The 23,485-nt window shown below is 40.6% G+C and overlaps 1 protein-coding gene across 3 annotated transcripts; it reads right to left on the minus strand.

Annotated features, from left to right (window-relative positions):
- Nucleotides 1–4,357: 4,357 nt before the first annotated feature.
- On the minus strand, nt 4,358–10,181 carry nkx2.2a (NK2 homeobox 2a). Of its 3 annotated transcripts, XM_058090933.2 has the most exons (4): nt 10,092–10,181; nt 6,299–6,342; nt 5,732–5,999; nt 4,358–5,394 (listed from the first exon to the last, which is right to left on the minus strand). In XM_058090933.2, exons 2-4 carry the CDS (start codon nt 6,314–6,316, stop codon nt 4,811–4,813), a joined length of 870 nt encoding a protein of 289 aa, XP_057946916.1. In that variant the 5' UTR covers nt 6,317–6,342; nt 10,092–10,181; the 3' UTR covers nt 4,358–4,810. The 3 variants fall into 3 exon arrangements, with proteins under 3 accessions (XP_057946916.1, XP_078652349.1, XP_078652350.1); XM_078796223.1 differs by lacking the exon at nt 10,092–10,181 and having other exon boundaries at nt 5,732–6,445; XM_078796224.1 differs by lacking the exon at nt 10,092–10,181 and having other exon boundaries at nt 4,358–5,367; nt 5,732–6,437.
- Nucleotides 10,182–23,485: the final 13,304 nt, after the last annotated feature.

Genomic DNA, 23,485 nt, shown 5'->3' on the forward strand with positions numbered 1-23,485 from the left:
CCTCACCTTTTGTTTTACTGACTAATTTCAACATCTGCAATTGTCAAAGAAGATACTTTTTACCCTTCCTTTTGTGAGCTCCATGGAACATCCTGGTTTGGCCTGCAGGGTTTCAGTTTCTTCCTGTCGCTGTTTGGAGGCTCAGAAGTCATCCTCGGGAGGCTGAACGGCACATTTAGAAGTTCTCACCCACTTGCTGAACTTTTTATGAAGATTTGCTGTGTTTATATATAAAAAAAATACACTCCTACACCGTGCTGCCCTCCCCAAGCCTAGAAATCATTTTAGGCAGACATTGACTTTTCCTATACTCATTCCTTCAACCAAGAGGGACTCTGGGCCAAATATTTAAAGGGGAACTGCACTTTTGGGGGAATTTTGCCCATCATTCACAATCCTTATGTGAAACATGAACACATTTATTTCCATTTGTGCATTCTAGCATAAGAAAACAAGTTAATACGAGTTAGCTAACAATGGACGTCATGTGAAATATGTATTTTGACACTAAAACGCCAACAATGTTCAATTTACCTAACAGACTACAGTGATATTGATATTGTAGAAGATGTATAAATCTATATTGTTTCTTTCTTTCGCCTTTTTCCTTATTACGGATTCGCCACTGCGGATCTTTTGATCCGCCTACAGATTTTGGCTTGAGCACTTTATATTCCGGATGAATATTCCTGACGAATACCAATGATGCTTACTAGTGGAGATTGGAACCGGGGCTCGAAGTCCAGAACGTTTACCACTACACCACGGCGACTCTGCATAAAGTTAGTTGTAGTCCTGTATAAAACTATATTTACCTGGCAGAATAACGCAACGCCTCGCTAGGGGTTCGTGTCGGCATCACTCACACACAGAAGAGTGGATACCTATCTCTCAATTTTGCTATGAAGACTCAACAAGATGCTTGTTTGCTCTCAGCACTTTTTACCTGAGGACTGGAGCACATGTCTTGTGCTGGAAGACACAGCCATCCCAACGAGAGCGGACATCGATAAAGTGTTGTCGCTGTATCTATGCTGCTGTTATTGATGGAAGTAGCGTAACCTAAATGCTCCATGTGAAATCACTGCGCCTTTTATCTTTTAAACCAAAATACGCCAAGATACTATTACAAGATAGTATTACTTGTTCTCGCATGACCACAGCATCAAACACTTGTATTGTTAGCTAACTCATATTAACTTTTTCCTGATGTTATAATGCACAGAAAAAGTAAAGAAATATGTGTTCATGTTTCACATAAGGGTTGTGCATGATTAGCAGCCTACCCCCCCCCCCACACACACACACAAAAAAGGTACAGTCGCCGTTTAAATGCTGCATGCGATGCCACTCTGTTGTTTATTCTTGATTGACCTCATTGAAAAGTTTGACCTCTTGCTAATATCCACTCCCCTGCTTAATTTAATGGTGTTCCATCTTTGAAATACCCTCCCTCCTTTTGCAGCTTTCAGCTCAAGGATGCCCCCTGTAGGTACATGCTCACAACTGCATGAAAATACCAGCCTTTACATTTGACGTCATCTCATCGGTTGTTATACCTTTTTTAATGTTGGGTTTTTTTTAAGGCAAATATTATTATGGATATGACATAATGGACACTTAAGTGAATCATTAAGATTGTTTACCAATTCTGTTACAATAAAAAATGACCCTCATTGGTTGTATATGAGATTAAGAGATGTAAGAAAAGTAAAACACCTTTAGTGTTTTACTTTGCTGTGATGGACTCTGGCTGAGTTAGAAACCCCAGGCAATAACTCTCTTCAGCTCTATTGTTCACTTTCACTGCAGTGAATTGTCTGGGCTATTTTCGTCCCCCTATCCTATTGCGCCACATGGTGGACACTTACTGTCTACTTTGTCATTCTCTCTTTTCCCTTGTAAAATTGAAATAGAAAGCTTTGGAGACTATTTCCACCAACAATTAAACGGGAAGGGTTTTTTAATCCCTTAATAAAAAAATCACGTAAATACAACGTTTTAAGGAAACTGTTAGAAAGCGATAAACTAGCATGAACCAACACGTCAAGGTAACCTCAGCAGTCCTCCGACCAAAGACCTCTGCTGCCATCTTGTGGCTGCTGTGCGCATCCATTCTTTCACTTTCCATCACTCACCCTCACTTTTAATATCGGCACTGTGGCGAATCTAATCTGGATCTTCTTTTAAGGCAATAAAACCCAGATAGCTTCCTTTTTTTAAATGAAAAATCGCTGCTTTATAAACCTTTGAAATCCTCGTTTATTTGCCGGTGTGAGCGATAGAAAAAAAAAAATCATGTCGGAGTTCAAATGAGTGGGGTGGCAAAGATCCACGATGTTCTAAGTGCACATTTCCTCAAGTGTTGTATTCCCAACTTTGATGTATAATTGTATTATCCATACAGTTTGAACCAGGCTGCATACAAACATACTTGTTTAACACAATCAAACAATCTTAGCCTTACGCTGGACTGATATTAAGAAATGAACATTCAATAAAACCATTGTTCTATATATGTATATGTATATATGTATATGTACATAACAACCCGGGTAGGAGTTGTTTATTTTAATGTATGTAGAATAATATCAGAATAAATAAATAAGGATGTTAGAGCCCTCATCAAAGCCTCTTCAGTTATGTTTATGAACCGTGCATGCAATAGACGTATAGTTTAATATTAGGTATAACGTCATTTTGTTACATGCGTCAAATATGTAGTTTGTATATAGATTTTTTGCAAACAAAATAAATCACTCCCAAAAAAAAAACCATTTCATTCCGCATGTTTTTTCCTCGGCTGTTGTAGCTTTTGTATTGTAGAAATAAGTCGAATTCCGGCGGCTAAGAGCAAAGGCAAACATGGAAGAACCAGAGTCCGGTTTTTAAAAATAGTTTTTGCGCTGTGTTGCACGCTTTTTCTGGGCAGACAATTACCCGCCTTTGACTTTTGTCAAACGGGAGGATGGAGGCAGAGGCGAAATGAGAGGGCTCTTGTTGGCATAGCTCTATCAAGGAAGAAGGACTCCCTGTTATCTGTGAATAGAGCTTCTTTTTTTGGACCAGAATAGATATAGCACGAATTTTTAATTCGTTTTTCTTTCAGAGACAACAATGCTTTACTTGAAAGCGTGGCACAATTTGGGTTTTGTGAAAGATCTCCTTTTTTTTTTTTTTTTTTTCCACTCCTTGTCCGAGCCCAGCTGCCCATATGGGGATGCAACGTGTGTAGTAAAAGATCACAATGACACCGAGTGACAGGCGGGACAAAAAGCCCAAAGATACATCTCCCTGACTCTGAACAGCACCAACAAACTCTGACACACTTTCCTTTTTTTCCACTGTCTGCATGCCAGTGCCGCTGCTTGGTAACATAAACGCCTCCAACATCCAGCAGAACCCAGCCTAGGCTTTTGTCTCCGGGTTGAGTCTTGTACTGTATTGTGCAATGATAGAGTCCACTGAATTTTATCACACCTGGCCAATTTGTTCTATTCAAAAGTAGACTATTCTGCAAAAAAAACCCACACACGTCTCCATCAAATGTGAATTGTTTAACCTTACAAGCTCATCCTGTGTTGGAACAAACCCTGCAAAAAGCAGTAGCCCCCTTGAGACCCGGTTCTGTAAATAATTAGCAAATCTGTCCAATTGAGCTGTTTGTTCAGTGATGATAGGGGCGGCTCTAACATCTGTTGGGACATTTTTTTTTGAGCCAGGCCAAACAAAATGCATAGATTTTTTTTTTAACTCTACAAGGTTATATTGACTGAAGTCAGTGTGCTCATTTGGGAATCATTTGTGCTTGTTCTGCATAGCCAGTAATGGTGCAAATTGTGTTTAACAGGGAATAACATTTCTCAGATTATTTGTATTAAGTGTGTTTAGAAAGCTGTTTTTCTCCTTGGTTGTGTTGTGGTTAATGTTATTGATTTATTTCGTCTCTGGTTTGCAAGTTATCCGCCTTTTAACAAAGATAACACTGCAGTCACTGCGTGGAAATACTTTGTGCACAAGGCCAGGGAGTGGCTGTGCAGAAGCTGACAAAAAGGAGAGCTTTTGACATAAAAGCTTCTTGTGTGGAGAAGCCCACTTCTATTAAGTGAGTGGATTTTGCTCCCATTTCACAAGTGACTTCAGGCTTTATTAGTGAGGTGTTTAGATTTAGGGGAAATATTCCCCTGGATTAAATTTACTTCAACTATTGTGCTGTGTCACAATAGTGTTTTGTCTGCACGTTTAGATGTATTTAATTACAAAAAAAGTAGCGAATTTGATTGTTTTTTTTAAATAACGCACTAATGCATTTTGGCACCAAAAAATGTACATTAAATAAAACAAAATAAGATAGAAATATCTGAAAAGTTGCCAGTGTTTATTCATGGCCATAAATATTTTTCGGTCCATAAAAGAAGCAAGAAATGAACATTTCTATAATTATAAAGTGGTTCGTACGTGCTGATAATAACACGAGGGGGGTGGGAAAGAAAATATATCTACAACCAACACACAACATACTTTTTACAAAAAAAAAATTCACAAGAAGAGCATTGACATTCTCAATAAAATCTATAAGGGACAAGAGTTTTTTTGGAGCCAGTTCTCTTAACGAAAACATGTAAACACGGTGCACACATGAGCCCCGAATAAAAACGGTACTATGTACTGTATATGCTGCAAAAATGAAGTCTTTTGTGTGTGAGTGTGTGCGTGTATTGTGTGTGCGTGTGCGCTTTCCCTTTCTTGCGTGTGCGTGTGTATGTGTGGGGTGAAACCTTCCCAAAGACAAGTCTCTATATCGCGTCCCTCACCAAGTCCACTGTTGCGTTTGCACCAAGTGGTGCGCCGTAGGGAAGTGCGGCGTGGCCGTGGCGCTGTACTGCGCATTATACTGCATGTGTTGGAGCGACTGAGCGCCATACGCCGAGAACGGGATCCCGGCCTGAAAAGTGGCCGCCAAGTCCTGAGCTTTAAGGGTGTGACAGGGCTTCCCATCCCTGACTAAGACGGGCACGGCCACCCGCCTAGGAGAAGGGAGATGGCTCACTTCCATACCTTTCTCGGCCCGGGCTCGCTTCATCTTATACCGGTGGTTCTGGAACCAGATCTTCACTTGGGTCGGGGTGAGGCGGATCAGGCTGGCGAGGTGCTCCCTCTCCGGGGCTGACAGATACCTCTGTTGTCGGAAGCGGCGCTCCAGCTCGTAGGTCTGCGCCTTGGAGAACAGCACCCGTCTTTTGCGCTTCTTGCCGGAGTCGCTCCCACCGCTGCTGGACGTTTCCTTGTCGTTGTCCGGCGATTCGTCGTCCGCGGATGGCTCCGGAGACTTGGCCGAGTCCTGGGAGCCGGCGGAGAGGCCGTGCACTGCGGCGGCGAGAAAGGGGAGGAACACTGTCAAGATGTTATGCTCGGTTCCAAAAAAGACACTTCAAACTTTCACACATCATTAAAAACAGACATTTAAAGCAGAAAATAGTGAGAATCAACACGTTTTTGCATGCAGTGACAGCAGCCAAAAATGGGGAGTCGGTGAAGCATTCAAATGCGAACCGTGTGCCCACTATAATTGAGAAATCAAATTAAAATTCCCAAAAATAACAATAAAATGGCAATGGTAAAGCACAATACAAAGCATCCGTGCATGGAAATGCGGCATCAACATCTGCGTGGATGCATGCCAGCCACAAACACATCACAAAAAGGACAAATTCTTAAAGATTCTACTTACATGAATATTGAATACTGTCCGTAGTGGCGAGCCATCGCGTGTAGGGATTGTCACTCGAGTCATAAAACGGGTTCTTTAAAGGCAAGTTCTGCACGTTTTCCAGTGGACTTTTCACCAAAACTCCAGTGCTTTTCGTTGTGGAGGTGCTCTCCGAACCCTCCGTGTCCTCCTCCGCTCCGGTGATAGATCCTTCTTCGTCATTTGTGTCCGGAAGGTCCAAAATGTCCTTTACAGAGAAGCCCGTCTTTGTGTTGGTCAACGACATATTCTGGTGGGGAGGCGAGAAAAAAAAAAGTTGCAGCACCTTTTCTCTCGGACAATCCGCTATTTTTGTGGGGGGAGACACACACACACACACACAGAAAGAAAAAACAAGAAGCAGAGCTGATAGTTTAAGGGGAAAGTACAGGAGCAGCCGCCGTGTATGCATGCATCGCCTGCAGAAAGTAGCTTGTGGTTCGGTCTCTGCTTGAGTCCAGGAAGGATGCCAAAGTGGCTCAAGTGCTATATACGCGGCTCATGGATACAGTGCTGGTGCTGGGGTGCAGGAGGCAAATAAGCCATTACCTTGTTCGATCCGTCCATATAAGGTTTGGTCTCAACGCATGAACCTGCAAGTGGAAAAAAAAAGCATAAAAACACGCCAAAGGTTGGCCACGTGTGGGCGGGTCTTAGGAGTCAAGTGGATGAAGACAGTGTTTGCAGATGTGAAATTGTGGGTTTTGGGGAGATCCGAGCCTCTACCATTGGTGCTTCAGAGCATGATGAGTGGTATAACGTGTCAATTAATTACAAAGACTGGGAGGGCCTTTTTTTTTTTTACTCCCTATTTACATACAAAGAACCTCCAAGTAGCTTTAACACTCACTATACTCTAAGAAAAGCACATTTCAACAATCATTTCCCTACATAACGTTATTATTTGTTTGAATTGAGCTGCATTTTTGTGTGTTTTGTGTCACGTAGGTAGGCTTTGTACATAGGGGCTAATTTATGTAAACCTTCTGAGTCAATATTTTGGCCAAGGCTTAAGGACAAGAGGCTCAAGCAGGACTTTGTTTGTTCCAAAACTCAAAGTACTGCTAAGCAGCCTAAATGCTCACAATTATTATTATTAATCATAATTTCTGTAAGATTTAGTGCACAGAATATATTTTTATAAAGCAGTTTGATAATACTTGTATTTAATTAATTGCAAACCATTCTATCTTCCCAATCTGCTCCACATCCTAATATTGGTTTTGTGTTTAAAGCGCCTAAACTTGCTTTAAAAAAATCAATTCGTGCAGAAAAAGCCCATTATCATTGTTTCGTAGTTTATTTTCCTCCCCTCCAAGACTTTGCCTGACGCTCTCCTTCCCTCTGCCCGCCATCCAGTATGTGATGTGGGTGACAATGTTTCACGTTTTTGAGCAAGTCTCCGACGCATCTTGGGTGGTCGGACCCGGGCAAACACAAATACAAACCGATTGCTAAGCTGCAGACAATAGGGGAAATGTAGACAAATGTCCGGCTCCTGTTGGAAGCTTTTGTGATGCAGCAGTTTTTGCATTTATTTCAGGCCCCCCAAATAATAGATGATTGACGCCCAGGGCACAATGCTTTCTAACTTGTTTGGAATAAATCTGAGGTTGTTCTAGTTGTCATGGCATTCAACTGCTTTCAATGGACTATCTCTTCATTCATCCCTTGGATCCTTCCACAATATTAAGGAAAGTCCTCCAGCCAGGGACACACAACAGCAGAATATATTCAGAACACATTATTATAGAAAATACTGTATTTCATAAAAAAAACACACTTAACGTCACGTTTACACTTGGACAATTTATCATATCCGAAAAGGATATGAGTCAAGATTATTTAATTTCCACCCCCCCCCCCTTCTTCTCTGAATCTTAACAATTAATGATAGCTCATTCTCCCCACGTGCTTAACATGTCAACACTTAGAATAATTCATATGTTTTTATATTTTCCTCATTAGAAAATGTGTTCAGTTTGTGTTGTTTGGCATTTTGACAGGCCCATCTTATTATAAGGTTGGGGAACGTTCTAGAATAAAATGTCACACACAATTAATGACGTTTCATTTTGAATGCAATTAATATTTATACTGTATATAAAATGTAGTCCTCACTGAGAAATATACCTGATATGCAGACCTCATATGACAACAAAATGTGCTAGAATTCATCCCACAAAGACTCCATTCAGCTGGTTACATGGACAACCTAGAGCCGGATCTGATCCCCCCCTCATATAAGGGAGGGAAAGGTTACTGACCTGATCCACCAAGTAATGCTGCACCCAGCTAAATCCGCCATGTCAGGGAGGAAGGGAGGGAGGGGGGGAAACAGGGTGTCCACGGCAGACACCCTGCGAGATTTTGACAGTGCCGAGAAGGGCCCAGCTGCATGGAACCACACCGGGAGCATCCCCTATATATGGGCCCTTACAGGACCGTTACTTCTTCCACCCCAAAAGTGTGCTGAGCCAGATCAGACTCGACCACAGAGGCTTATGGTCCGTGTCACGGAGATTTGCTTTTGGTGCCTGTGGCACCGTGACAAGGGGGTGTCAAGTTTGCTGCAGACTCGGACCATTTTTTTTTTTTTGGGAGAGGGGGGCATGTTTGATCAGTCTCATGAGGGTTGTCCACGATGAGGTAAAAGTGCACATGTAGGCTAAGTGGACTTATCCACTTGGAGAGCCTATCTGGCTGTGTTTACCTGTTTACTTTAACAGGTAGTTCAAACACTCCACTTTGCCTTTTTACTCACGGAAGGACTTTACCTATTCTTACTTTTATTTTATACGCACAAAGACAAAAAAAATCCAAATAATGCATTTATTCAAAAGTGGAAATTGTGATGAATAAACATGACATGATGTGGTGTAGTATAAAATATTGTTACAATTAATGCATCCATTAAATAAATAGTTTTTAAATTGTTCTTAAGGTTTAAGCATCGCAGTTTTCTTTCTCGCTGACACCCCCAGCCCCTGAACCGTGTGTGTGTGTGTGTGTGTGTGTGTGTGAAAGCGAAAGTGAGATAAAGAAGGGCCTCCATGCTGCAGATTCACCATGCAGGATTGAAAGGACAGCTGCTGGTTATTTGAGTTTACACTAAAATCTCCAGACATGACATACCAAATAATACAGTAAAAACACAAATACATCAGCAAGCTATATATGTAATTAAGGAATAAACCAATTTTTAAAAATTCTGCATAAACGCACATGATAATTTGCATTTCCAGCCAAGTTAACTCCAACAACCAAGTCATTTTTTTTGCATCGATCCTCCCCAAAACCTCCAGTCTGATTAATTATAATCCCCCCCTAAAAAATGCATGCACACGATTGTTCCCTAATAACAAAAGAAATAGCGTTTAATATTCTTGATTAAATACATCTTTCGATTGAATGCACACGTAAGAATGCATAATGACGTTGATCACCCCCCCCCCCTTCCCATTCCTCTTAATCTTAATCGCCGAATTTCAGCGCGTTTTTTTGGACGCTTTAGGAGGAGAGACGTTGGCTTTGATAAAGGTGACCATTCCCGCCTCAGGGCACCTATGATAAATGTGACAAACCCGATTTCCCTCCTCTATGATTAAAGACTAACATCTCGTATTCTGCTTTATTTAAGCCGTAGCTTGTGGTCATGTACCTTGAGGGCAGAAATCATTAAAAAAAAAACACACAATCCACCACTTCCGGGCAAATAGGAAAGTCTTTATTCGTCTCTATTGGTGTGATAATTAAACATGTCACGGTGAGATTACGGCTGCCCCCAGAGGATGACTTCATTTGTTAAAGCACTAGTTTATTTGTAACGGTGGATTTCTTTCCCATTTTACTCTCTCTCTCTCTATATATATATATAAATATATATATGTGTGTGTGACGAATTGCTTAATGTTTAGTATTTTATAATCACAACGAGGTGTGTAAGATTTCTTCGGATAAATCAGTAAATAGGTGTGCACAAACAAGTATATAAACACAATCTGTCTCGCCCGTAGACAGCCTGTTAGTGAGTGCTGCAATAACGCTAACATCTGTTGACATCTGTAGAGCTCTAGCGGTCCCTACTGGCACTTTGGAGAAACAACAGGGGGGTGCTCTAGCCAAATAAGGACAACTTTTGGACAACCGGTAATAGACATGTATAAATACTACAACTCAGACTTTGTAATATGAATATATGATTGTATTTTATATTTTTATAGCTTATTTTATTCTAGTGTTCTGACTACTTCCAAGCAGTCTAAGACTAAGAATTTACATGTGCGCCAAAACAGAAGTCCATGCAGCCAAGTGTGGGAAGATGTGCAAAGTGCATGCTTACCTTTTTAGATCAGAGGGGCTTTAGGGGGGGTTGGGTTGTGGATGTCTTGGCTGCGTCAAGACAAGCGTGTGCAGGGTTCATGAAATATCTCCAAAATGGGAGTCAGGAGTGCGTGCACAGATAAGCCTGATGTGGTTTATATACCCTGAAAGCAAGTGCTCCTCTTCTCGTATTGTCCAAGAGCGTTTGCATAGCCGGCCAAGAGGCTCTACTCCTTCTGACTCGCTTACATTGCGCAATGTTTGTTTTCCCTGCTATGACGTATGAGACAAAATATTGGCCATATGTCCATCGGGGCCATAAATTTGACTCATGCGCAAACACAGCAACCCAGCATGCATATTTGGTTTCTTTCTAGTTTTTGTGTGTTTTTTTTTTTTTTTTTGGAAGGCATTTGCAAGTAACTAACATATATACATAATGTATATGCGAATAATGTTACATTTGGAGAAATATACGCATGCTACAGCTTGGTCTTCACACCCATTGCCATTATTCCTCACATATATAGGGCTCGCTAATAAATGGCTCGGTAACCAAGAAACAACGCCGAGGGAAGAGCAGATGTGGCATGTTATCCTGTCCACAGCCACGTTTACATTAGATACCCTGTTACAATGATTGATGACCGCCAATGGCCGTCACACCAATCCACAATCATTATGCTCTGCAAGGCGGCCTATATTATGCTGAACCTTTTGTTGCTGAAATATCCTCATTTTTCACATAATAACAATATAATATTCATAAATAAATTGCTCAAGTATTCTGATTAAACAAATATTCACAACAGCATCAATGAGAAGGACAATAACAAATTTAAATACATATAACAATTATGAAAACTTTCAGTTCTGAAATAAATTAATACATTTTGTGTTTGATTGAGCAAGGTATAAATAATCTATGATAAAATGACTAACCACAATAATGACAGTAACACCTTCTTCTGACACTTTTACTCAAAATGAATAAACATTTTTGAGTAATGCAACTACATTAAGATTAGTACTACTCAAATCTAAAATATTTACTACAGGGGTGTCCAAAGTGTGGTCCGGAGGCTGTTTTGTGACCTTTTATTTACTGGCCAAATGCAATTAAACAAGAAATGATAACAAAAAACAACAATAAAAGTTGTAAAAACAAAGTAATACCTTTTGTGTTTGATTGAGCAAGGTATAAATAATCTATGATAACCACAATGATAACAGTAACACCTTCTTCTGATACTTTTACTTAAAATGAATGAACATTTTTGAGTAATTCAACTACATTAAGATTAGTACTATTCAAATTTAAAATGTTTACTACAGGGGTGTCCAAAGTGTGGTCCGGAGGCTGTTTGTGACCTTTTATTTATTGGCCAAATGCAATTAAACAAGAAATTATCACAAAAAAACAACAATAAAAGTTGTAAAAACAGACAAAAATGGTGCAATTTAACAAAAAATAGTCAAAACCTTAATACTAATTACACTAATAAGCTTTGCCACATAACAAAAGCTGACATGCAGGCTCTTTATAACTTGAATTGATATCATTTCAATATAAGCATATTTGCATGGGTTGGTTTTGATGTCAAAACAAAAGAAAAAAAAGCCCCAAAATCCTTAGATTTTTCAGTATTTGACCATAAATAGAAAAAGTTTGGACACCTGTTTTACTACATCTACTTCTCTGTGTGTCCAGATGGCTCATCATTTCCACTTGTTGCATGCACACTTTTCTTTGATACAAAACACCATCTCCTGCATCAGAGCTTGGCGTAAAAGAAGCACACAAGGCATGCTGGTAATTGTTGAGGAATAAAGCAATGTGAGGCAAACACCGGTTGTGCTATCATGACACCTTTCAGGGGTGTAGAAGCTAAATCAAGACAATGATTTTATTGTGGCCAGCCTGGAATCCGTGCATGATAATAACGGCGTTGCCTGGTGTTGCAAGAGTGACCATCAATCAATAGTGAATACATTACCGACGTAGTTTTTTTTTTTTTTTTTTTGCAGGGCCACTTTGTTGATGAAAGAGTGAGATTATCCTCCCTGCCATCGCTGTGTTCAAGGGTGACGCTAAGACCCTGAGAATACAAATAAATAAATTGGCCTCACACCTCATTTGAAATCCCACATTAAGGCAAGTAGTTAGAGATGGAATGTATTCATGAGCTTCACACCAATGGGGGAAATAGCATTCCACTCATCCACTCTGAGAATACTCTTGTGCTGTTTGAGATGTGCCACAAGTGCTCCGGGTACTAAATACAAGACCTTCTGAAAAAAGGATGGATAAGATAGGCCGTGGCGGTCAAGCTATTATCAATCCCTGGCCTAAAGCTTGACGACGACCATACTTCAAATATAGTTAATGGCTGTGTGAGGACACTGATGGCACTGCTTCCCGAAATCAATCAGTTCAAGTTTTAATGTATCGACCACTCGAGAGAAAAGCGGAGGAGCTTCTCAAGGAGCCTGGGATGATTTTCATGGAAGATACACTTTTTAAAAAAGAAAAAAAGTTTAATTAAACCTGAGGGCTCACTTGTATGCTTAGAGACTCGCACACAATGATAGCCAGCTCTATCCATTTGAAAGGTTTAGCAATTTTTCCTCCACAAATGCGTGCACTTAGAGGTTTTAGCATTAGATCACTGAGCTTTCACTGTTAAGGCATGAGTGAATGGGTGTTTTTAGACCTTCAAGAGCAGTGAAGCACAGTAGAGGAGATGAGCTGTTGTTCAAGAAATGCTTCACATCAGTTGAGTATTATGTCTTCCATGACAACGGCGCATTGTGAATGTGAGGAACATTTTTGAACCGACGTTACCTGCTAGAGAGGCAGGAGAAAAAGGGGGACCAAAAAGAGCTATGTGAAAGAAGTGTACTGTAGCGTGTAATTAGTTCCACGAACACTCGGGAAATGTCAGCTATTTCTATCAAAATGTTACATTTATGGACGTTTTGTATACTTGACAAACGACTGTTAACTTGAATACATATTTCTCACTGTAAAATGCGCGAGTGTTAGGCAAGTGTATGGGCTCAAGGCTATGTCTTTGTACACTCGCTTTGGGAATACATTATATCAACAAAAATATCTTTTCATTCATTAATTCTTAAAGGCACTCAGTAGTGCAGGCCTCTAAGAGAAGGGACCATTTTGGCCTGCATATCAAAACAAAGGTTTCCATTGAGAGCAAATGGCAAGGATAGAAAATAAATTCCCATGGGCATTGATGCAGTTGGTGGGTTCATGCCCAAAAAGTTTCATGTAAACCACTTGTGTTTTTGTATAATCCTGCAGGGGTGGAAACTGTAACTATCGTTTGGGATTTTTATGGGTAAGATTCACAAACACTAGGACCAGGACTCATTTGGACTCGGGATGCTCCGATTATGGTTTTATGCTGCCGATTCCGATCATCCGGGACTGAACTCGGCCAATACCATTCATATGGATAAATTATACACTTTTCTATTTATTTATGATGAATGCTACAGGTCATATGATATGAAAAAGAAACCATAAATCACCTTAATGTAGACAAAAACGTATTTTTTGAGGATAATATATTTCACTTGTGAAACTTACAGAGGATGAGACATCGCCTTTAAGGAGATTTTTGATGTGAGAGTCGATTGGTCGATCTCTAGCAGTCGTCAAACCCTATGTCTTCCACGACTGAGAAAGGCTGGTCATCTCGTCCGGTGAATTCAATTATTTTTTGGTACATTAGCTTAGCCTTCACGCACGTACAGGAGAGTGTCTTCGTTAGCTGCCGTTTGACGAATGATCACACCATGTGCCTTAAAAACTCGCCATGCTGTGTCAGGTGTTTGTTCTTTAAATGCCGTACTAAGTGAAAGCTTTTTAACAATGCTTAAACAATGCAAGATAGTTTTTGTGACATGTGTTGGTAGTTAAATTCCACACGGCGGATGGCATGTTTTTGTTTTAGCATGCCTGTGCACTGTGAAAGAAAATGGGAGTAGCAAGATGCCCACAACATTAGTTCAGGAAAGACATTATACTGTAGTGATAGTACTAGCCACAGGCGATTGGCTTTTGTTATCGATGTCGAAAGGCATTTGGCCAAAATATGGCAATGGGATGATTTGAGATGTAACAGATTGTGAAACAATCAAATGGAACTGACACAAATGACTGTATTGACCCAAATTGGAGACAAGCCTGAACAATAAGATACCTGTAGGCAGGGGTGGTTTGGCCTTTGGGAGTAACTGGAGTTTCCCCAGTGGGGCCTACCACAAATGGGCCGATGGACGGCAATTATTTATTTTTTATTATTGTGCCTTACTGATATGCTGTATTACATGGAAATTGATACATGCCAAGCACAAGAACCAAGTGTAAAATGGCTGCTCGAGTTGAAGCAAAGACAGAGTTGAAACCTGTTTCTTTTTAGATCGCAGAGAAGCGTGTTGATTGGCTGTCCCAGCTGTTACTCCATGAGTGCTTGGACTTATTTGCTGATATTTTGCTAGTTTGTGGAGTTTGTGTTGATCTCAGTCTGTAAGTTGTTAACCTGTTGGTCGTTTGTTCCTGTGTAAGAGGCTCTGAACGCTTGCTTAACTGTCTATGACCTTTACTAGACATAATACATGGGGAGCATGTTACAGCTGCATACAGTCAGTCAGCGTTTACGACTTGTTATCCTTTCAACAGTTTCACGTGACTAAAACGCTACTGTTACAATAAGAAATAAAATCAGATAATTATATGAATCTTTTACACACTTGAGCCATCTTGACAAAGTTCTGATTGCATGCACTCATTTTTTTTTGCATGTAATCTTGTAACTATTCCACATGATTCCTCTACTTTTCAAGACCAGATTTGTGATCTCCTGTGACCATGATCTCACCAGAGACACCAGCTGCTCCGTGACTCCACCAATAAATTATTTCACTCTCATTTATTTATTCAAGAGTCCAGAATGTAAAGGGATGTTGTTTCCTATAATGGTGTGATTACGGGATTGCATTTTTGTATGTACAGACATAACTTGGGTGAGTTGGCACAGTACATGTGCGTGGATTGTAGTGCGCCAGTCTGGAGCAAAAAGTCCACGGCCATATTTTTGTCCCAGTCCAGAAAACTGGTCACTGGTGTGACCATCATTTTCCTCAAATGCTGTCTAAGCTAACCCAGAGCATCACAAACATACTCGGCGGGTGACATGCATGGTGAATATGCGGGCCATGCAAGAACTGCGATGTTTTTAGCTTTCAGGAATTGTGTACAGATCCTTGCAACATGGGGGCAGTCCATTATCAACTTCAGAGTTGAGGATTGCCGCACATCTTCTGGATGACTTCCAGATTTTGGCAGGATAAAACTGAAATGCAACCTAACCATGTTTAGTCTTGACTCTGGGCACCCGCAGGAGACCACTACCCGAGCTTCTCGGAGCTTGAGATGGTTTATGTGGCTCTAACATGCAAGGCCATTAAGAGACGTGTAGCAGTTTTAAAGGAAGCCAGTGCAGAGACTTGGATACTGGACATATTTCCTAGTTCCGGTCAGGACTCAAGCAGCAGCATTCTGGATGTACTGCAGCTATTTCACAGCTGTTATTACTTTTAGGGTGCCTTGTTTCCATCCATTTGATGCTTTTTGTTGTTTTTTGTGGTATTTGAAGCACAAAAATGAAGTAGAGCCAATCTGGTATTTCTGTGAGTCTAGGTATTATTAGATCCAATGTTTTAAGAGCAGAAGTTACCAAAAATAATTGATTTCTAAATGAGTCTGATGGGAACAGACAAACTGCATATCCTTTTCACATAGAAGCTGCATATAAACTGTGAGTCAGGAAGCATCCATCTAGCAACGAGGCAGCTTTCTTGTTTAAAAGCTGTGGAAGGGCATTAAAATCAATCAAGAAGGTGACCTCACCGGGTCAGCTTCAACACGGTGGACAATGGCCATCTCCCAAGGTGAAAGCAGAGGAGCGGTATCGAATCACAGCTACGACTGCCTCAACAATCTCCATTGGAGAGGTTTTTTGAAACGGGTGGAGAAGCACATCATGTGGTAAATAAGAACTGGAAGTGAAGAGAGAAGCGTCTACAATGAGGGTGCAGCGGAGGTCTGTCGACGTGCTGGGCTGAATTGATTTCACAGTCAGCCTATGAAAAGAGAACTTAGTACAAGGTGTCACAGTTGGAGGACGTCTTGGGAGACTGAAGCGCGCCATCTTTTAAAACAATAAATCATAGTACGAGTCAAGGGCGGGTTCTTGCAAGATGGGCAGTGCTTGTCCTCGCTTTGGTGAACATTTGAAAGCTTTGCTAAGATATCGACTTTAACCTTCTGCATTGGTCCAAAGTAAAATATGGAAGGAAGAATACATATGAATAGCACTGCATGGGCAATACAAGTCGAATTACAACAGGGATATCTCAAGGCTCTTTCTTTTCTTAAAAATATATTACTGAAAAATGAGTGCTGCATTCAGACTCCGAAAACATGCAGATATGTTTACCTTAGTGTAGACATACGACCGCGAAATACTATATAATAATGGTTTTATTGCATTACACAAATGTATGTATGCAATGCCTCCAGCTTGATTCTTATTAATCTTCATGCTCATGAAAGTGGGAAAAATTTCTTTTAAAATTGCAAATAGTTTTGCTAGAATGTTTAGCTAATATGACAATAAAACTGACTGTAAAGTTTGTGTGGATGTTACGTTAAACTAAATGCATGCACACTGTAAACTAGTTGTTTCTCCCACTGCAGGGAACTGCTTCCAAAAAAAAGTGAAGGTCCCCTTTAGACAATTATATCAGCATTACTGTTGACTGACGACCTGTTGTACATGGGAACAAAGTCTTTGGATTTTGAAAGTTTCAAAGATTTCCGATCAGTACATTTGTGGTTAGTTTGCTTTTGGATCCATGAGTTGTCTGCGTGTGTTTCAGAAAAGTCCCTGTTTGGGTGCGGTGCACTGCCATGAGGATATCTAACTAAAAAGACACAATGGAGTGAAACAGGAGGGCATGTTGGGGTGTGAAACATTCACCTTGAACCAGGCTGCTCCTTGCAGACACAAGGATTACCCATCTGCACATTTCTGAAGCCTTTTGATTAAGAAAGCATTCAAATTGAAAGACGAAAAGGAGAAACCACAATTTAGTAATTTCAATGGCCTCTCGCAGATGGCTTGCCAACATATTTAGATAATCAACGTGCATATATTTTCTTTATACGATGTCCATGATGGCAATTAACATGTTTTGTGTTGAGGTGAAAACTTTTTTCCAGGCAATGAAGATGGATGCTAGTACATTAGAGGAGGTCATGAAAATAGGCTTCTATTCTTTGCATTAAAAGGAAGCTTTTATAAGGTGGTAGCAATGGAAGCATAAAGCCCTCAAGGGCAAATCAATGATAAAGAACTCATCTTTAATTGGCACCCATTTCGGATTTTATAAATAACACTTGAAACGTCCTATCCACATTTCATTGACTGCATGGCAAGTCTCTCTTAAACTCCAACCGTGTGAGGCAAAAGCAACCCGAGTGCTGACAAAAAAGAACAACAAGGAAGGCAGCTGAATGTTTACACATGTGATACTTTGAGTTCAGTGTATTCATCACGAGCAAGCAAGTAATTACTTTAAAAGTGTGACTTTGACAGTCATGCAATACTTTTAGAAAGTTGTTCATGGTATTGTACTGTGACAGACTGAACATGTTCCAGTTTGTGTTTTTCATAGAGGTGCGTGTTTGTGTGTTTGTGTCATGGCTGGCCTGTCACGTCCTCCAGCACCTCTCTGTCGCCACCTATTGGTGAGAGTGTGCGCCAATTCTGAGCTCCAAAGGCCAGCTGAGGAAAAGTGTGCACAAACACATCCTCCCTCTTTCAGATAATTATGTCTTTTATCTAAGAGACACATACGGCTACTTTAACGTCGCACATCAAGCCGTCCTAATGGGCCATTATTCAAATAAAAGGGGGAAACACTGTGGGGTTGGTGACCTTCTCCGTACGCCAGGGCCCTCCATCCAGGCACACCTGCTGAGACAAGGTAACGTTTATCAGTGACACCTTCACAGGCCAGAAACAAAATGGCAGGCGGGGTCAGCAATAAGGAGTGCACTGGGCCTGGCATATTGCAAACATCCATTTTCTACGTCCCGACTCTTGTGGTTGCCTGGCTACTGCCTAATATATGGTGACTGAGTGTGCGTCAGGAAATCAGAAGTAAGATGTTGACTTTGAGATAAGCACCTCTTCAAATTAAACAGCGACATCACATTGCATTCAAAATAACATTTCCAAAGGTCAACTTTAAATGGCCCCCATTTGGCATCTAAAAAAGTGTTCTTCAACGCAACGCAAATCCTCAAATTTGCATACCAGTTACTTTACATAGTGACATTTAATTATTTATGTTTTAATTGCATTCAATGGAGGGGATAATATCACTGCATGGGAGTTTTGTAGTGTGTTTGCCCCTGCCATCTGAACACTCGGATGTCTCCTTATTAAAGTACACAAAAAGATAATTACGTCCTGCTCTGACTGAACATTGCCATGGTGCTGCACTAGAGAATCATCGCTGAATTGGACACAGGAGAGGCAGCTCTTATGATGAATGTGCTTGGCGCTCGCACACACAAACACACACAACGTGGTGGTGAAGGCATGTCAATTCCATACTCATCTCCAGTGTCGAGGGTCAGCAAAATTGTTTTGATGACACTGATTGTCACATCGAGCAGACTTTCATCATGCAGTCGGCTCATTTACACTGCTGAGTGTAGAGGGAGATACACCATAGACTGCAAACGTGCATCATAGTGCATACATACATGGTTTCACTGACGTGGGTGGAGGCATATAGCGTTTTTAAATTTATTTAGAGGCGCATTTGTGAGGTCAGAGTTCACTCATAGGGCCCTGCCCACAATCACCATGCATTTGTCCACGATTAACACATGAGACCTTGACTTTGTGGATCGTGCTTTTTGCATTGTGGGACATAGTCATGACCAAAACAATGGCTGTTCCAAAGAAATTGTCGTCCATAATATTTATAGTATACAGTGAATCCTCACACAATCACCAGAATTCACGAACCTGCAAATTTGTGAACTTTTTGTGAAAAATATTTATTTGCATGTGTGTATGTTTATATATGTATACAAATATATATTTATTCAAACACTGGATGAGGAACTCACTTATCATTTTAAAGTGACCTTTTTTACATAACCTCATAATGCATGTCTTATCATCTTTCATTCATTCATTTTCTACCGCTTATCCTCACGAGGGTCACGGGGTGCCTATCCCAGCTGTCTTTGGGCGAGAGGCGGGGTACACCCTGGACTGGTCGCCAGCCAATCACAGGGCACATATAGACAAACAACCATTCACACTCGCATTCATACCTATAGACAATTTGGAGTCGCCAATTAACCTAGCATGCTCTTGGAATGTGGGAGGAAACCGGAGTACCCGGAGAAAACCTACACATGCACAGGGGGAACATGCAAACTCCACACAGAGATGGCCGAGGGTGGAATTGAACTTGTGTCTCCTAGCTGTGAGGTCTGCGTGCTAACCACATGGCCACCATGCAGCCCCTTATCTCATCTATCTGAAAAGTTGCCCCCTGATGACTAGTTATGAGTTATGCTTAAATTAATGAAAAAATTGTATGCAAGTGGCAGCGTTTTTTTTACTTCATGCTTGTTGTCTTATATATTGTATATATGTCTGTGATTAGAGTTTTATAGAGGTAGAAAAAAAATCAATTCAATGCTGTGGTGCGGTCAGTGAATGGAGAAAACAGAAAGTCCTCTCCCATGAAGCACCACCATCACCTGGAAAGGCCAAACAGTACTGAATTGAGGTGCTGATGTCATTAGAGAGATGGTATTGATTGACCAGAGGCCACCAAAGGCCAATGCAATTAAGGGAAAGAAAACATACAGCGTTAAAGACTGTGTAAATAAAGAGACACTGCAGTAGGGCCAGACAAAGGCCAGTCTAGGGCCCATTCAGAAGCTCCTTGTTCGCCATCGCCTGAGGTCTTCTACAAGAACTGAGGCTCTGGGTGGGAGGCCTAGGCTATGGAGGGTTTAACAAGGCTAAATAACAACAAGTGAAATACAATTCACATTGTTTGTGCATGTCTTTTGTCCTCATTTACTTTGTAGGAATTGAATAGAAAACATCGTTTTGCCTTTAATGACAGAAAACATAGTAAAAGGTTGTGTTGTGTCCTATTTACAGCTTGACCATGGTTAAGTAATTAGTGTTGCACAATAAGGCTCTTTTTCACAGTAGGTTACATTTACTACTGACCCCAAAGGGCTTACTAATTACTAATATATACACCAAGGTTCAACAACAGCGTTCTACATAAACTGTGGGGAAGATATCTAACTGCTTTAAAATGGTGAAACATTTATAAACATTCAAATTTCACACATTAATAAATCATCATTTTGTAGCTGACTACAGCTGAAATGCACATTCTAGCAAAATGTATATATTGTGGCTTAAATGAAGCATTGTTAAACATAAAAATGACAAAATGAACTAAACTAAGACATTCGGAAAAGATATTGAAAGACTCAAAGTGAACTAAAGTTCAATATAAGACTTTCTGAAAGCACACTGAAAGACACGTGTCACACTAGTAACTAGGTGTCAGCAATGTTACATCAATGAGGCAATGGCCACTGCAGGAAGTACCAGTTGTAAAAATACAACAATAAGGAACTCCCCCAATGCTTACTGACGTGTTAGTCAATATTACGTCTTATTTTCCATTACTATGTCCAGGTAATGCAAGTGGCTATGTGACTATGGCGGGGTTCTTTCATGTCAGTGTTAAAACTGTCCTAAATAGGATCCCAATTATTATGCTAGAAGTACAAAATTAATGGAAGGAAGTACTTAAAACGTGTATTAGATTTTTTATATTTGTGTTTGTACGGAGACATGTTATACTGTATCTTTGATTGGCAGTAGGATTAGGTCATAGTGTGTTGCTAGGCTGTCTATGGGACAGGCTATCTGGCTATCAACCTGCCAGTGTCCGGAACTATCAGGCAATCACGGTTGAGCTCCATCTCAAGGATCCGTTGAGAGAAATGTGTTTAGGGGTTTTCTCTTCATTCACAATACAAACAAACTTGCTGGCTGCAGGGGCAGTCACTGTGTGTGACTGGTCAATCACAGTGAATATATTAGCCAGTGTGTTTTTAAACAAATAAAATGTATTTCTAACAAATACATAACAAACATGATGAGGATTTCCCTTACGGATACAGATAATTGACAGCTCTACTTGTTTCAGACTCAGACACAAAAATGCTTTAGAAAGTGGAAAGTTCCATGTTGCAGTATCGCAAATGTAATGTTGGTCAATTTCATGGCATTAAAAACAAGCTCGAGTGTAGTAGCACTTCTCCTCCTGGCAGATTAAAAAAGTTAGGATACCCACAGCTAGAAAAAGCCTTCCTCATGCGTCTGTCCCTTGTGTCAGTCATAAGGATCCTCTCTGCTCTGTCCTTGAGGGTTCTGATAACCCCAAGGTTGAGTCCTAGTGGGTGATGGAGATCATAGAGAAGGACTGGTCTGTGTGGGTAGGTGTTCTGTAGATCCCAATATTGAAGCTTCAGTCCTTCCATATAGTCCAAAAACAGTGATGCGTTCTCTTTGATGTCTTCTTAATCGAAACTGCTGATCTGTTCAGTAAGCAAATGTACTTTGCAGGTTTTGATCATAACCCTTGTCAACACAGTAACCCCGTCAACATATCTGACCCAGTGGCTGGTCTTACTTTCTCTAAAGAAGGAAAGGGGGAGGCACCAAGTCGATTGTGATTATTTTGTAGATAGAAATGTGCAAATTATTGGGGAGTATGAATGGATTGACTGATGGATTGATGGAGGCGTAAGAAGATAAATTTAAAAAACTGATAAGATAGAGGCCATTGCTGCAGAAGTTTACAAATTTTTTTGGCTAGGATTTCAGATGAAATGTAGTTTGATTGATGTGATTATTTGGGCTCCATGAGCAAGTAAATAAATCAATGCATGGTTATTATTATGCAAGGAGTTCCTGTTTTATAAACCAGAACGTCAGCTATTGTCAGTGTGAGCAATTATTGCACTGATTGCAAGTGCTCCAATTCATATCAGTTGAGAATTATGTGTGCAAAATATTTATTGAAATCTTAGCAATGAATGAACTGACTTTTCCCGATATGAATAGTGTGCATGCTAAAAGCGTTGGTGTGCTTCCCAAAGGTGCTTTAAGCAATATGCCTTCATAAGTATGGGGTCGGTGTCAATCAGTGTTAAAGGATGTGCTCATATACAGTGAAGAAAATAAGTATTTGAACACCCTGCTATTTTGCTATTTCTCCCACTTAGAAATCATGGAGGGGTCTGAAATTTTCATCGTAGGTGCATGTCCACTGTGAGAGAGATAAACTAAAAAGAAAAATCCAGAAATCACAATGCATGATTTTTTAACAATTTATTTGTGTGATACAGCTGCAAATAAGTATTTGAACACCTGTGTATCATCTAGAATTCTGACCCTGAAAGACCTGTTAGTCTGCCCATTAGAAGTCCACCTGCACTCCATGTATCATCCTGAATCAGATGCACCTGTTTGAGGTCGTTAGCTGCATAAAGACACCTGTCCACCCCATACAATCAGTAAGACTTTAACTTGTAACATGGCGAAGACCAAAGAGCTGTCCAAAGACACCAGAGACAAAATTGTACACCTCCACAAGGCTGGAAAGGGCTACGGAGCAATTACCAAGCAGCTTGGTGAAAAAAGGTCCACTGTTGGAGCTATCATTAGAAAATGGAAGAAGCTAAACATGACGGTCAATCTCAATCGGAGTGGAGCCCCATGCAAGATATCACCTCGTGGGGTCTCAATGATTCTAAGAAAGGTGAGGAATCAGCCCAGAACTACACGACAGGACTTGGTCAATGACCTGAAAAGAGCTGGGACCACCGTTTCCAAGGTTACTGTAGGTAATACACTAAGACGTCATGATGTGAAATCATGCATGGCACGAAAGGTTCCCCTGCTTAAACCAGCACATGTCAAGGCCCGTCTTAAGTTTGCATATGACCATTTGGATGATACAGAGGAGTCATGGGAGAAAGTTTTATGGTCAGATGAGACCAAAATAGAACTTTTTGGTCAAAATTCCAATAAGCGTGTTTGGAGGAAGAAGAATGAAGAGTACAATCCGAAGAACACCATCCCTACTGTGAAGCATGGGGGTGGTAGCATCATGCTTTGGGGGTGTTTTTCTGCACATGGGACAGGACGAGTGCACTGCATTAAAGAGAGGATGACTGGGGCCGTGTATTGT

The sequence above is a fragment of the Doryrhamphus excisus genome, linkage group LG14 (genome assembly GCF_037039965.1).
Source record: "Doryrhamphus excisus strain RoL-2023G ecotype Guam linkage group LG14, RoL_Dexc_Guam_v1.1, whole genome shotgun sequence".
NCBI lineage: Eukaryota > Metazoa > Chordata > Actinopteri > Syngnathiformes > Syngnathidae > Doryrhamphus > Doryrhamphus excisus.